General features: G+C 38.4%; 1 protein-coding gene across 1 annotated transcript in view; it reads left to right on the forward strand.

The window, feature by feature from the left end:
* Rasa2 (RAS p21 protein activator 2) overlaps nt 1–13677 on the forward strand; it is a 97159-nt gene extending 83482 nt beyond the window's left edge. The window contains exons 18-24 of the mRNA XM_041677311.1: nt 369–442; nt 1157–1263; nt 7293–7375; nt 8119–8327; nt 9462–9565; nt 10080–10266; nt 12133–13677. Coding sequence (XP_041533245.1) covers nt 369–442; nt 1157–1263; nt 7293–7375; nt 8119–8327; nt 9462–9565; nt 10080–10266; nt 12133–12163 — 795 coding nt within the window. The 3' untranslated portion in view covers nt 12164–13677. The remainder of the gene's footprint in view (nt 1–368; nt 443–1156; nt 1264–7292; nt 7376–8118; nt 8328–9461; nt 9566–10079; nt 10267–12132) is intronic.
* The last annotated feature ends 1853 nt before the right edge of the window (nt 13678–15530 follow it).

Raw genomic sequence — 15530 nt, forward strand, 5'->3', positions numbered from 1 at the left:
AGCATTTTGTATAAAAGAGATTCTCAACCTGCATTATATATACTCTTTAATGATGAAGAATTTCCTAATATAGGGGCTGGAGAGATGGCTCAGAAGTTAAGAGCACTGGCTGCTCTTCCAGAGGTCCTGAGTTCAATTCCCAGCAACCACATGATGCATCACAACTATCTATAATGAGATCTGATGCCCTCTTCTGCCCTAGCAGGCATACATGCAGGCAGAACACTGTATATATAATAAATAAATAAACAAATCTTTTTTAAAAAAGGAATTTCCTAATATAATCAATGAAGTGTAAGATAAGACAGTTTTATATGATATCCCTTACTTACTCACATACTGTAATACTTTCCCATCTCCCCATTTAGTTCTTGGATGAAATTTCATCTACAGAAACTAAGGAGTCCAGCGGTACGAGCGAGCCTGTGCACCTGAAAGAAGGGTAATTAATGAAATAAGAAGGAAAGTTGTGTTTCACAGTAGACAGTAAGTACAAAGACCATGGGTCTGAGAGTTAGGAAACTTGAGTTTTCATTCCGTTCCGGAACATCCTGAGTGTCTTCAGTCAGGTAAATTGCCCTCTCTGCCTGTCAGCTCCATGGCATAGGGCAGCACTTATTGACTGCATGGACCCAGGGTTCTGCAGCTAAGAGATAGCTCTGGTCAGCCTAACTCCTATTTCTTGGAGTTAGTGGGATGGAAATGACTTACCTGACCCATTTTTAGTCTGTATAGTAGAGTTTTAAAACTACATTGATTAGGGCTAGAGAGAAGGCTCAGTCATTAAAAGAACTGGCTGCTCTTGTAGAGGACCTGAGTTCAAGCCGCAGCAACCACACAGTAGCTCACAACCATCTGTAACTCCAGTTTCAGGGGGATCTGATGCCCTCTTCTGATTTCCACAGGTACTGCACACATGTGCGTAGACATCATGCATGCTAAACAGCGTACCTAAAAGTAAAATCCCTACATTAGTTAAAGACTAGTCCCTCGGTGTGGCCTGAGTAAAATACACACGTCATCAGTGGAAGTCACTCTGTACTCTAATAATCACGCTTGACTACCGGTGTCTGCTAGAGTTAGGTCAGTTCTTAGTTTAGATGAACATTTTAATCTCTGAGACTAATGGTTTATTTTATGTCCGTTATATTGGCAGTGAAATGTATAAAAGAGCTCAAGGAAGAACCCGTATTGGAAAAAAGAATTTCAAGAAACGATGGTTCTGCTTGACAAGCAGAGAGCTCACCTACCACAAACAGCCAGGTAGGGTTGCGTTTATGCTTTATTGTGGCTTTACTCTGCTGGTTCTCCGTGCTGCAGTCAATCATTGCACAGGGAATGGTTGAGAGTTTTGATGGTTGAGAGATTGGACACTTAAAAAAAGAAATCCCACACTAGCTCAGAACTAAGAAATAGACCAGTGTTTATTAAAAGGTAAAACTTACAAAGTCAGGATTCTCTGCTTGAACGATGGATGAAGATCAGACCCAAAGCAAACTGAACAATAAACGGGGCCCAGGGGGAAGCAGAGAGAAAGCCCCCCCCCCCCATAGTGCCGCTGTATCCAGGTAAATAGTCTATGAGGCCACGCCCCAGTAGGCAGGTAGTCGCAAGCTATACACCTTCCCGCAGCACCGTTTCTCACAGTGACACACACAAAAAACTAAACTGGAGTGTTTATTTTATCACATTGTGTGATATGTAATAAAACTATAACATAAAAGCCTGACATAAATCAATTTGAGATGGCTAGAGAGATGAGATGGCTCAGAGGTTAAAAGCACTGGCTATTCTTCCAGAGGACCTGAGTTAAATTCCCAGCATCCACATGGTGACGCCCTCTTCTGGCCTGCAGGCATACATGCAGACAGAACATTGTGTACATAATAAATAAATAAAGCTTTAAAAAATCAATTTGAGAGCAAAACATCTGGACTTGGTAAGTAAGACAGTATAGCAATAAAAGCAGAAAGGTACAGACTTAACAGTAGCTAACAACAACAAACATTCAGCATATCAGAAGGTGTTTAGAAGGTTTTTGAAGTCCTATCAAATCTGATTGGTAAATCCCTACTAAGAGAGCTTCTATACATGCCACAGTGATGACATAAACACCTGACATAGGATACTTGAAGAGAATGTAGAGTGTATCCCTGGAGACTGCTGAGTAGTAGAATGATGGGAGAGATACTTTAAAGAGATGGGATCTTGACCCAGAACTCTGGGCTTAAGTCTTCTTGCATCAGCCTCCAGATAGCATGGACTGCTTTTATCAGCTAAGAGAAACACACACGCATGAGCAGCTTATTCAGAATGAATGAATATGCATATATACATGCATATTGTATATACAAGTATATTAGTAAGAAATTTTTTTAGAATGAGTTGCATTTTAGGCACCAGATAGTGTTACAGTGTATAAATATATAGCTAAATATGTAGGCTTGCCTTTTCAGTGTTCTTAAAGCCGACTTCAAATGTTTCAACATTTTGGCTTATACTGAATTTTATATTCTCACCTGCTGGGCATGGTGGCCCAAGTCTTTAATCCTAGCACTTGGGAGTAGAGGCAGGTGGATCTTGGTAAGTTCAAGGCCAGCCTGGTCTACAAAGTGAGCTCCAGGACTGTTACACAAAGAAACCTTGTCTCAAAAAAACAAATAATAAATAAATATTCTCACGTATGGATAGTGTTGTTTTTTATTATGTTAATATTAATAATAGAATAAAGCCAGGCATGGTGGTGCACACCTTTTATCCTAGCAGAGGCAGAGTTCAAATCCAACCTGGTCAAGGTGTAGTGAGTTCTAGTAGAGCCAAGGTTAAACATAGAGAGAGACTATCTCAAAACAAACAAAAAACAATAGTAATAACAGTAGTGTAATTAAATAACATGTAAGGTAAATTAGTCATTTTCTGTGAATAAACAAGTTATTTCTTCCTCAAAGCACTGTCTAGTCCAGGCTAGTATTCCAAAGTCTGCTGGTTATAATGTCCTTTAAGTCAGATAATAGTCACGGTGCCTTTCTTCTGAGAATCCTACATATAAACACATAGACGTGGAGTTTGCATAGGAATATCATGGATCTCATAGGCCCTAAGTACACCTACAGTTGTCAGGTTTAACCTTTGTTCTATCCGCTGATGATAAAAGGGTAGGTTTCGTAGAATTAGACACTCGGAACCACAAGAATGAGTATATTAGAGCTTTGTTGCTTTTGTGTTGGAGGAAATACACAAATGAGATTGTGAGATTGCTTACCAAAACTTGCAATTTAAGCATACATACTTGTTTTAACTATTTTGATGGATTTTTCCAAAATGTATTACGTGTTTTCCTGTCTTCTAAAAAGTAACTCATTGAATGTAAGTTAACATTTTCTGGTTGACTTGGGGTGTTTATTGGTAATGTTAATTCTATATAGTGCCCTACTTACTGCATTTTCAGAGTCTGCAAGAGTGGGTGCAGCCTTTTCCCCAGCTAAACGACTCTTGCGGTTCTGTGTCCGAGTGTTGTCTGTAGTTCTCTCGTCTGTCTTAGTCAGGCTGTCACCTTAAACTTCTTATGCCAACGTAGTTTTTATGTTCATGATTCTGTATATACTCTACATAAAGATCTTCCTTCTTCAGGTCTGTGATCTGATGTCCTGTAAGCCTCAGATCACGTGTCAGCTCTTCATTGAAGTCATTTTAGGTCTCTAGCCTCTTAGCTGCCTATTTAATAGGAACATCTAGCACTTTGGTCACTCCGTATCACCTCTCTCTTCCCCTGCTCTTTAAGATCCTTAGTGGTAGCAATCATATCACTAGCATAAAAACAGTTAGCAGATACTCTTCAAAGAACACCAAGTCTTACAAATATACTGCCACCTGAATTACTTCAGTAACCACTACTCTGGATTCTAAAGCTTTAACCAAGTTTACTAGTAAAATTTTTAATAAACCCAACTTTGAAATACTTCTGTGAGATTTACTTAGATAATGTATGTTCTTGGAACCTATTATCTATAGGTACATACATACAGTTTATACAGCTTCCATCAACATACACACTCAGTATGTTTATGAGGACTAGACTTTTGCCTGCTCATGTTTTCCAACATGAGGCTCTCCAGAGTTTGTTTTCTTAATAGCCAAAGAACCAAATAAATAATTAATTCAATTATGCAAATATTTTCAGCTAAACCTATTTTATTGGGTACCTACTTTGTGCCAGAGGTACAGGACAGAACAGTAGTGAAGAAGACATACTAAAACCCAGATTTTTACTCAACTTACAGGTTAGTATTGACAGAGTATAAGACAAATGTTTTTGTAATTACAATAATCCAAGACACAGAAGATTCTGGCTTGGACCAGTTGGTAGTAATAGGGGTAATAAAAACAATCACATTCTGAATCTATTTCAAAGATAATACTCAAGAGAATCTGTTCAGGAATTAAATGTGAGGAATGGGGAAAAGACAAAGGAACATTTTGAGGATTTGGGCAAAAGCAACTAAAGGGATGAAATTGCCTTTTTATAAATAGACACAATGAGAACTGGGAATATAGTTCAGTTGGTAGATTGCTCCAGCTAACACAGCCCTGATTTTATCACCAGCAGGACAGTAACTTGGAGAGGCGATCCACATCTTTAATCTTTAATTTCAGCACTTGAATTAAAATGTTTAATTGAATTAAATCAGAAGTTCAAGGTAATTACCTGGCTATGTAATAAGTTCAAAACCAGTCTGAGCTGGATGAGAGCTTACCTTTTAAATACACATACACAAAGAGTTCTGGTAATAATGGAGACCTTGGCATAAACTAAACTCTCAAATGTTAGACAACTAACTCCGAAGAATTTGATCCTTGAAAGAAAAGAATCATTCTGGCTAAGATTTCTATTTTTATGACCACCTGCAAAAGCACTGTAGTGCAACATTGCTAAATTCATGCTAAAGCATACAATTGTTTGGCTTCAGGTATCAAAGGATCAAGTTTCAGGGTTTCCAGAAAGATTGGAAATTGAGGAAAAAAAGAGAAAGGATCCTTGAGATTGCACATAAACTGCCCTGAAATTCTTAACTGACATCTCTTCAGTTTATTTTCATCATAGCATTCATCTCTAGTTAGTATTTCTCTGCCACTCTTTTCAGAACTCGGTACAAAGTCTATTAAGGACCTGTTTTCTGTTTATTGCTCTGCTTAAATTATTAGGGCAGTGCCTGGCATATAGTAGACATTTGGTATATATCTTTTAAAAAATATGTGTCACATTTATTTGAATTACCTTAAATTTTAGGTTTTGTGCCAGGAGACTCACTGAACATTTTGTATTAATGTCTTTATTCACAGCAACAACAAAATCACAGGTTAACCAAATACTGCTCTTTGTCAAAAAATAAAAGTCACAGCATTAATCCTTTGAACAGTATAAATTAGAATGTTTTTAGTTTCCTATATCTCAACCCACACATCCTTAAATAAAAGCTTGAAGAAGAAATAAAAAAAGCTTTGATGCTGTAAAAACACCTTCACAAAATGACTCGAAGTCAAAAGTGTCTTTGTCAATATCTTCTACAACTAGATGAGGTACGGGTAGCACCAAGCTATAATGACAGGCTTCACCTCATGCCACGTTAGCAGGCGGCCCTCAACAAACTCAAATCCCCTTGCCTACATTCCAAAACCCTTAGAGAGTTTAGGATTTGCTCTGCCAGATAAAATTTTTATGTTTATCTCCAAAATCTCACTTTTAAAGTAAACATTGTAGTATTAGCTAGCCAACTGAACAATATATGAAGTTATAAACCATTTTATAATTTAAAACATGTTTTAGGGCTGGCAAGATGGGTCAGTAGGTAGAGGTGCTGAGTTCAGTGTCTGGGAACTATATGGTAGGAGGCGAGAACTGACTTCTGCCAGTTGTCCTGTGACATCCACACATGTACTGTAGTTTGTGTACGTGCACCTACACACAGACACTAAAATGTAATTTAAAAATTTATACAAGGCTGTACATAGTAACACGTGCCTTTAATCCGCGCATTTGGGAGGCAGAGGCAGGTAGATCTCTGAGTTGAGACCTGAGATAGAAACCTGAGCCAGCCTGGTCTAGATACTTAGTCCAAGGACAACCAGGGCTACATAAAGAGACCTTGTCTCAAAAACCAAATAAAAACAAAATTTAAAAATTCAGGGTTGGAGAGTTGACTCAGTGGTTGTGTTAATATTTTTACTGCTGTAGAGAGACACCGTGACCATGACAACTCTTATAAAAGAAAACATTTAGTTGGATGTCTTACAGTTTCAGATGTCTGGTTCATTATCATCATGGAGGGGAGCATGGTGGTGTGCAAGCAGACATGGTGCTGGAGAAGGAGCTGAGAGTAAAAAAGGAGCCACATCTTGATCCACAAGCAACAGGAAGTAAACTGAGTCACTGGGCATGGCTTGAACATATATGAGACCTCAAAGCCCACCTCTACAGTGACACACTTCCTCCAACAAGGCCATACCTACTCCAGCAAAGCCACATCTCCTAATAGTGCCACTCCCTGAGTTTATAGGGGCCAGCTGCATTTGGACTACCACGGTGGTTAAGAGCACTTGTTTTTATAGAGAACCTGAGTTCAATCCCAGCACCCACATGGTAGCTTGCAACCATATATAACTCTAGTCCCGGAGTATCCAAAACCTCCTTCTAACCTTTGAGGACACTGGACACTTAAATGGTATACATATATACATGCAGGGAAAACACTCATATACATAAGATAATAATATTAAGTATGATTTAGGGGTAGAGGTGCAGGTCAGTGCTAGGGCACTACCTACCTTGGGTTTGGCCCTGCATGTGCGCATACACTAAACGTTTTTGTTTTATGGGATAATCCTTTAATTAAATGTTAAGTGGACAGAACTGAAGAATATAATAGTCGTGTTCACTGCGTAGGTCAGCTCCCCGCCTGGCCCTCTCAGTCTTCACCACTGGGCACATTAGTTCTCTCTGCTTCCATATAGTGCTACAAATTTGCAGCAGCATAGAAAATAATTTCCTACATAGGGAACAAATTTATTCACATGATTTTCTTTGAAAATATTTTTATCTATATGGAAAAAGGAAAGGACATTTTATAGAACACAATCAAAATTCCTGTTCCATATTATTAGATAAAAACCATTCAGAAGTCTACTATATATTCATAGGCTTCTACCAGCAAGCGGAACTAACCTTACAGAATTAACATCTTACTTTTGTAATTATTAGAGTAATTCTTTTAATTTTGTCATCTTTTATTATTTAGGCAAAGATGCAATTTACACTATTCCAGTAAAAAACATTCTTGCTGTGGAAAAACTGGAAGAAAGTTCTTTCAACAAGAAAAATGTAAGTTGTATAAATATTGAAAGCATTTTAAATAGTTGTATATACGTTATTTTAATATTTGCCATTCCAATCTCTAAGTAATATCCCAGCTTTGTCTACTATTGCCACTCAGCTGGTGCAGAACCTTCCGGTCGTCAAATGGCATCCTTGTTCCTCACTGTCTCCTTATTCCTTTGTCTTTGCCCAAACGTCCTCCTGCATCTAAAATTACCTTGCTTTGTTCTTATGTAGATAGTGACCCTTCCTTTGGACATGTCTTACTGCTTAGTATCATCAGCTAAGACTGTCTTAGGGTGTCTATTGATATGAAGAGACACTATAACCACAGCAACTCTTATAAAGAAAAACATTTAATTGGGTGCCTTACAATTCAGAGGTTCCGTCCATTATCATCATGGTGGGACATGGCAGTGTGCAGGCAGACATGGTGCTGGAGAAGGAGCTGAGAGACCTACACCTTAGGGGCAACAGAAGGTGGTCTGTCTCACTGGGAGTAGCTTGAATATAGGTCCACCCCAAAGCCCACTTACAGTGACACACTTCAACAAGACCATACTACTTAATTCCGTTTCCTTCAGACCACCACAGGCACTGACTTGCTTAGAGAGTAACAACTCTTTAAGATACATTAGCAGCCATTACTTAGCCAAGCAACCGGGTCTCTTTCTGAGTACTTACTCTGTTCATGTACTATGTGTTGATTTTAAAGCTTTTTTAACTGTTTGTCTTTATTACTAATAAAGATGTTCCAAGTGATACATACAGAGAAGACACTCTACGTCCAAGCAAATAACTGTGTGGAAGCTAATGAGTGGATAGATGTGCTGTGCAGGGTGAGCAGATGCAACCACAACAGGCTCAGCTCTTTTCATCCGTCTGCCTATCTCAATGGGAACTGGCTCTGCTGCCAGGAGACTGGTGAAAATACACCAGGCTGCAAGCCATGTACTGCGTAAGTTCCTTTCTGATGAAAGAAGGTGTGATACGTGATACAGTGGATATGGATAGGAAACCAAGCTAAGTAAAAATAGCTACACATAAAAGCCACATATTCGTTGAAAAGGTATACCTTTATAAAAGGTATCTGTAAGGGCTTGGGTTGTTGCCTAGTGGTAGAGTTTTTGCGTGACACACACAAGAACTTTGGTTGGATCCTAGTACCACAAAAAATATATAGAATAAGTAAATTCATAGTCACATACTGTAAATTAATGGGAGAATGGAGACTGATAATGAGTGCAAAGTTTCTTTTGTGACTGATGAAAATACTCTGAAATGGTTGCACATGCCTAGAGGTGGGAGATCTGAAGGGTCAGATTAAAGGTTAATGGTAGAGCATTTGCCAAATACGAACAGTGTTCCGCTGCATAATCAACACCATTAACAGAAGAAAAGCCAGCATCTCAAGCCTGACTGAGGCACAGAGAAGAGCTAGAGGTATGGCTCACCAGTTAAGAGCACTTACTGCTCTTGCAGAGGACCCACATTAAGCAACTCTCAGCTACCTACCTTTCTAACTCCTAGGATTCCAATGTCCATGGCTTCCTCAGGCACCTGCACACGCCCACACATGTGCTAATCAAAAATAATTTAAAAAATCTAAAATTGTGTCACAGAAGTCCACTAAACATTCTGTTTTAGATATTACAGAATAGCCATTGTTGCCCTGTAGATTTTATTATTAATGCATTGTTTTATGAAGAGCCAAACATTATAAAAATGATTTTATTGGGACTGGGAGTAGTTAAGGATGCTTGCTGCTCTTATAGAGACCCCAATTCAGTTCCAAAACCTATGTAACTCCTGCTCCAGGGAATCTGATACCCCTTTCCAGACTCTGCCCACACATGTACACAGACACTCACATACACTTTAGAAAATGCTTTAAAAATGATTTTGCTTCAGAATCGTCATAAAGGCTTGAATCCGTAACAACCAAACCCTGTGATCCTGTTTAATTATCTCAGAAACTAATTTCTGAGGTCCTTTTCTAAAATTCTAAATCTAGTTTTAGTCTCAGTTTATCAAAAATCTTTTTCATGTTAACAAAGAAAAATTTTCCAATGTCTTTTCCTTTTTATCATAGAGGTATCCCTGCAGACATCCAGATAGATATTGATGAAGACAGAGAAGCAGAAAGAATTTATTCCCTTTTCACCCTCAGTTCACTGAAGCTGCAGAAGATGGAAGGTAAGCTCTTGCTCTGCTTTGATAAACCATGATCCTTCATTACTAATCTCTGAGTTATTTCTTTGATTTTTTTTTAAAGTTAAAGATATTTATAGATTTCCTAAGTTACTGGTAATGAAGTTCACAAACTGTCAAAGGGGGCATTTATCTTAGTATTCATAAAGTAAAATTACTATTCTTTTTTGTCTTTGTTTTTGTTTTTTTGTTTTTTGTTTTTCAGTACCAGGTTTCTCTGTAGCTTTGGATCCTGTCCTGGATCTAGCTCTTGTAGACCAGGCTGGCCTTGAACTCACAGAGATCCTCCTGCCTCCCCAAGTGCTAGGATTAAAGGTGTGCACCACCACGCCCAGCAAAATTACTATTCTTACGTAAGCATGATAGTTCTATTTTGTAACATTGTTACAGTATAGTCAAAGAAAATCTCTCCCTTAAAAATCAAAAAATATTTTTAATTATACTACAGATTACATTGGTGGAATTTAGTTTTCTGATCCTGTTTCTCTGCTCCTTACAGAGGCTTGTGGGACTATTGCAGTCTATCAAGGGCCCCAGAAAGAGCCTGATTATTCCAACTTCACAATTGAGGATTCTGTTACAACCTTTAAGACAATTCAACAAATAAAAAGCATCATCGAGAAGCTAGATGAGCCTCATGAGAAATACAGAAAGAAAAGATCAAGTAGTGCAAAATACGGAAGCAAGTAAGTATCCTCAGGCCTCTGCTCGCCGAGTCTGAGCCCAGCCTTTCTCCTGTGCGCGCTTCCCTGCCACTCACTCCCTTTGTTCAGCTCAGCTGTCGTTGCATGATGTTGGTGCTGTACTTCATCGCTGCTTTCAATGTCGTCGTCAGTTGTAATTCTCTGTTTGAATGATTAGTAGTTTTTTCTTTTTTGTTTTTGTTGTCTCTATTTCTCACAACCCCTTACATTTATAATGAGTACCAAACAAGCAAGCTCTAACAGTGCATGAAAGCATTTGAGAGTTGATTCCAAGTGCTTCACCTCAGACCTAGAAGATGAGATGGGTCAGGACAGCAACAGCTGACATGTACTGGGGACTTGTTCCTCTCAGGACATCACAGCACTGGACACCCTGTCAATTAGATTACTCCCAGAAGCCAGTAACAAACTCCTGAGGGAAGTGTGTAGTCTCACCAGTGAATACTAAGCTTATACAGACAGTTAATGCCAGAACTGGGTCCTGTCATTGGGAACTGTATAGCACTAAGGTACTCTAAATCTTGAAGATTTTTTTCTTCCAGTATCAGATGAACCACAGTAGTTCAGAGCCCCACTTTCTTTTCTGAGATAATGTCCACAAGCAGAAAAAAAAAAAAAAACTATTTCTTCCCTACTGAGAGAAAAGAAGCTTGTCTAGAGTAACCCCCAGCCCTCCCTGATACAAAGAACTCCAGTGCTATAGGGTCCTGCTAGGGACGCGGTGGGTAGGACCAGCACACAGCAGTACTTTCCAGAGTGTGTGCTCCTCCGTCCTTGCCCTCATACCAGTCTATCATGGTTCCCTTCCCACTTTATACATAGAAAACTTAAGTGCAAGAAAAATGAATGTCTTGCCCAAGACCCCACACCGTTAGTGGGAGACTTTGAACCCCTGTTGCACTCTTTTGAATAGTCTTTGAAAATTATATCAGGTAGTGTTTTTGTATTTCTGAATAAGAAGAATCAGTTTTATTTGTATAAGTACATTCTTCCTGAACAGAAAGCTTTGTACATTAATTACAAAGGTTGTATTGTGAACATCCTAATTCTGTATTTTATTCATTAGTATCATTGAATCTCTTCCAACAAGAGTTTTCTAATTTTCCTGCACCCATTTGAAGTTCCTAGCTAAGGCTTGACCATCCTTAAATAGTACCTCCCTACCAGGCATGGTGACACACGCCTTTAATCCCGTCCCAGCACTCAGGGGGCAGAGTTCAAGGCCAACCTGGTCTACAAAACAAGTTCCAGAATGTCCAGGCTGTTGCACAGAGAAGCCCTGTCTTGGGGGAGGGGGGGTGCCTCATCATGTGTGCATGCCATACTTTGCCCAGTTCAACTGCTGGTGGTACTCTTGCTTACTGTCCAACCTTCTGACCCTTGCAGTGTTACTTCACACATCTGTTAGTTTTTTTTTTTTCTTTAATTGGCAAGAGAAGGGACTTGAGAAAATAGCTTGGTGTTAGTGTGGTTGACTAGCATTCAGCACTGGGGAGTGGTGAGGGGGCTGCAATGAACAATCAAACCCTCTTATACCAAATATTTTGTTTATTTTCCTTTCCTCTACCATCATGTGAGCTCTGTGAGTCATGTGTCTGTCTTGTTCAGTACTGTACCTTTAGCTTCTAGAGTAGTACCTAAATTTGCCAATTATGTTGTTGCTAGGTAATTGTTTTTACATTGTTATTAGGTAATTATTTTTAAAGATCTGTAATACTTGTTGAATTAATAAAGCAAGACTCAGTAGATGAAAGATCAAGGAAAATTAGAAGTGCTTGATGGGTTCTGTATATGTCACATTTTAATTTGTATATTTTTAAAGAGCATTTTTCTTTTCCTGTTTCGTAGGGAAAATCCAATTGTTGGGAAAATATCATAGTTTGATCAACTGATGGAGAACTGGAAAATATTCCTTTTCATGAAGTTTTTAATTCACCCAATTTTGTTCATACTATGTAAGAGCAGACATTGGCTTTGATGACACCTGCTTTCACAATGTATTTAATATTTAATGGTTGAAATGAACTGTTTGGGAATTCTGATATCCGTGATTATATTACTAGAGAATTTGAAACCCAAGATTTCCTTCAAATCCATATCATTGCAGCTTCTTTTGATGGAAAGAATCTTTCTAAGGAAGGTTCCTAAGAAGCTTGTGATAAAGGGAGCACTTCATAGTAAGAAGCCATCTCTACTTGTAGCTCTCTATTGTGTGGACTCATTTTCACTACCGTTAGTGCCTGCTCTGTACTGCCAACATTGTCTTTTACTAGAAAATCCCAGTTCATTGTCAGTTCTGAACTTTCATTGAGTTCATCTGGACCCTCCGTCTCTAAAAAGGAAAAAGAAGAAAAGAACAAAAACGTTTTTCCTTTGTTGTACTAGCCGTTGCAGGTTATGGAGACAGAGACGAAGACCTCAGAACACCCTTGAGTGTTGGTGGATGTTCTGTCTGTCACAGGTGTAAGAGTGCTCAGGTAGATGTCAGGGAATATGTGCTCCCGTGTGCACCATGTTTACATTTGAAATGAGTGATGGCAGAGGAAATAAAATGAGACCACTAAAATGTTTTTCATTGTTTTAAATATCAGGTACTCATTTTCTTAATTTGAGAATTCAGTTTAACATTACTCCTGAAGGCTTCTCTTCCCAACCAGAAGAGAATAGTGAAGGTGGTGAGAAATCACTTGACCTTGCCTGCTGTTCATGTTGTAATAAGGGCATGTAAAGATGCCCTACATATAGTGTTAGGTCCTGCTCTAACTCGAGAACTGTCACTTGGCGCACTTTAATAATCTGGCACATTCCAGATTGTAGTTTAGATACTCCATGGTATCTATCTTTTATGATCAGTTAAATGATCAGTGTTTAAGCCTAGAACAATGCTTTTCTGAAAATGTTTATATTTTATTGCTGTTTCCTTATTGCCTGCTAACCAAATGGAATTAGGTTCAGCAGCTGTTGAAATCTTGTTTTTCCTTACTCTACTTGGGTCCTGAAAATAGTAACAATAAATAAGCAGTTGAAGCAAGTGCCACCCTGGAGAGGAGTGATGCGCTTGGCTTCATCAGTATTAAAACCATGGTACTTACTTGTCTTTTTTAATTCAGAACATTTTCTAAATGTGGTACTTTGAACCTGTTGAAATGTGACTTGTTGGTGTAAGTCTAACTAGCTGTGATTTTCTATTTCGTTGAGCTTAAGCTGTAATTCAGAATATATTTGCCAATTATGTTGTTGCTAGGTAATTGTTTTTACATTGTTATTAGGTAATTATTTTTAAAGATTTTTAACACAGAGTTGTCCCATAAAAAAATCATGATTGAAAAATGTATTTTTCTAAATGACTTTTGTTGTTGGTTGTTTTTACTCTTTGCTCTTTTGAGGGGCCTGCCATCCAGCTCCCAAATTAATCACATGGAGATTTATTATCACTTACAAATGCCCAGCCTTAGCTTGGCTTATTTCTCTTCAGCTTTCTTTAACTTAAATTATCCCCTCAACCTTTTGCCTCTAGGCTTTTTCCTTCTTATTTTTGTAAATCTTACTTTCACTCTGACTCCCTGGCTGACTGAGTGGCTAGCCCTTCTTTTCTCTCTCCTGATCTCTCTTGCTTCCCAAATTCCTCTTTTCTCCTTCTGTTTATTCTCTCTGCCTACGAGCCCCACCTATCCTTTGTCCTGCCTTGCTATTGGCCATTTAGCTCTTTGTTAGGCCAATCAGGTGTTTTAGAGAGGCAAAGTAACACAGCTTCACAGAGTTAAACAAATGAAACATAAAAGAATGTGACATATCTTTGCATTATTAAATGTTTCACAGAGTAAACAAAGGTAACACATCTTAAAGTAATATTCTATAACAGACTCTTAAGAGTTAGCACAGGAGGGCCTGAACTGTGCTTGAGTCCTTTAAATCCGACAGACTAGGAGATCCCATTAACTGTACTGTGTTGTATATGTCTTTTAAAAAGCCATTTTAATACATTTCTCATGAACTTCGTATTAAAATTCCTACTTCTCCGAAATGTCTACCTAAAAAGGACATGAGGTCCAGATAAGAGAGATCAAGGCTCTTTCGTGGTTTTCATTCTTCTGTTGGTTATTTTGTTTGGGCTTTTTCTCCTCCCAAGAGGAACTATTTCCTAACAATTTCTTGTTGTTTTGAGACAAGGTCTCACTACATATCTCTGGCTGGCCTTGAACTCAGAGATCTACCTGTCTCTGCCTCCACTTCCTAAGTCCTGGAATTAAAGGCATGTTCACCACATCCAACACCCCCAACATTTCTAATATCAAACTCTAATCATAAATATGTTTAAAGATCATAGGATTAAAAGGGCCAAAGCTGTGTTCATGTATAACTCTTGAGAGCTCAGTCTCCTAGTTCTATTATTGACATATGTGACCCTTTAAACAGCCAAATTGACTAGAATTAATTAGATAGCTTGGCACAATCTAAAGAAAGAAATAAAAAACTAATTTTCCTTAGATTAAGTCTTTTCCAGTCAGAAGTGATGTCGCGGGACCTTTTGGACAATCAAGGCTCTTCTAAGAACCTTCTCCTTTGCTGTGCTCTTGAGTACTTTTGAGTCTTAACTCTATGATCTCCTTTCTCTGCCTTTTACAAAGAGCATTTGGGGGGAAAAAAAAATATATATATATATATATATATATATATATATATATATATATATATATATATATATATATATATATATGGCAGCTCACCTCTCCCTAAAACCTGGAAACCCCAGAAAGGACAGAAGATGATAGGGGAACTCTTACCCTCTTACCATACATGCTCGCTAGCTGTGAGCTTCATGGAGCTGTGTCCATCCACTCAGAGTGTGGTAATATATTGTATGTTTTGTTTTGCTTTGTTTTAAATCGCCAACTGATAAGACAGTGGACAGTAGCAAAGGTTTTAATCAAATCAAACTATTTTGTTTACCAAAGAAACATGTTTTTAATTTCACGGGTAATAGTGAAGAGTCAAAACTGGGCTCTTATTTTACCAACAGGAAACATCACATGACTGATGACTGTGGCTTTTATTTGTGTTTCCAAGGCCTGGTTTCATTCTTCTACTGGAAAAGCTCATTTAAGCCATGTTTTAAAAAAAAAAACAGATTTAAGTGAACACACCTTCTAATTTGCTTCAAGTGCTGTTGACTAGCTGTAAAGACAGACTCGGCAGTGCTCGCTAGTGTCCTTGCATACATGACAGATACAAAACTCATTCTAGAG

Source organism: Microtus oregoni, unplaced genomic scaffold (genome assembly GCF_018167655.1).
Source record: "Microtus oregoni isolate MIOR12 unplaced genomic scaffold, Mior012 000028F_ref0000031, whole genome shotgun sequence".
NCBI classification, from domain to species: Eukaryota; Metazoa; Chordata; class Mammalia; order Rodentia; family Cricetidae; genus Microtus; species Microtus oregoni.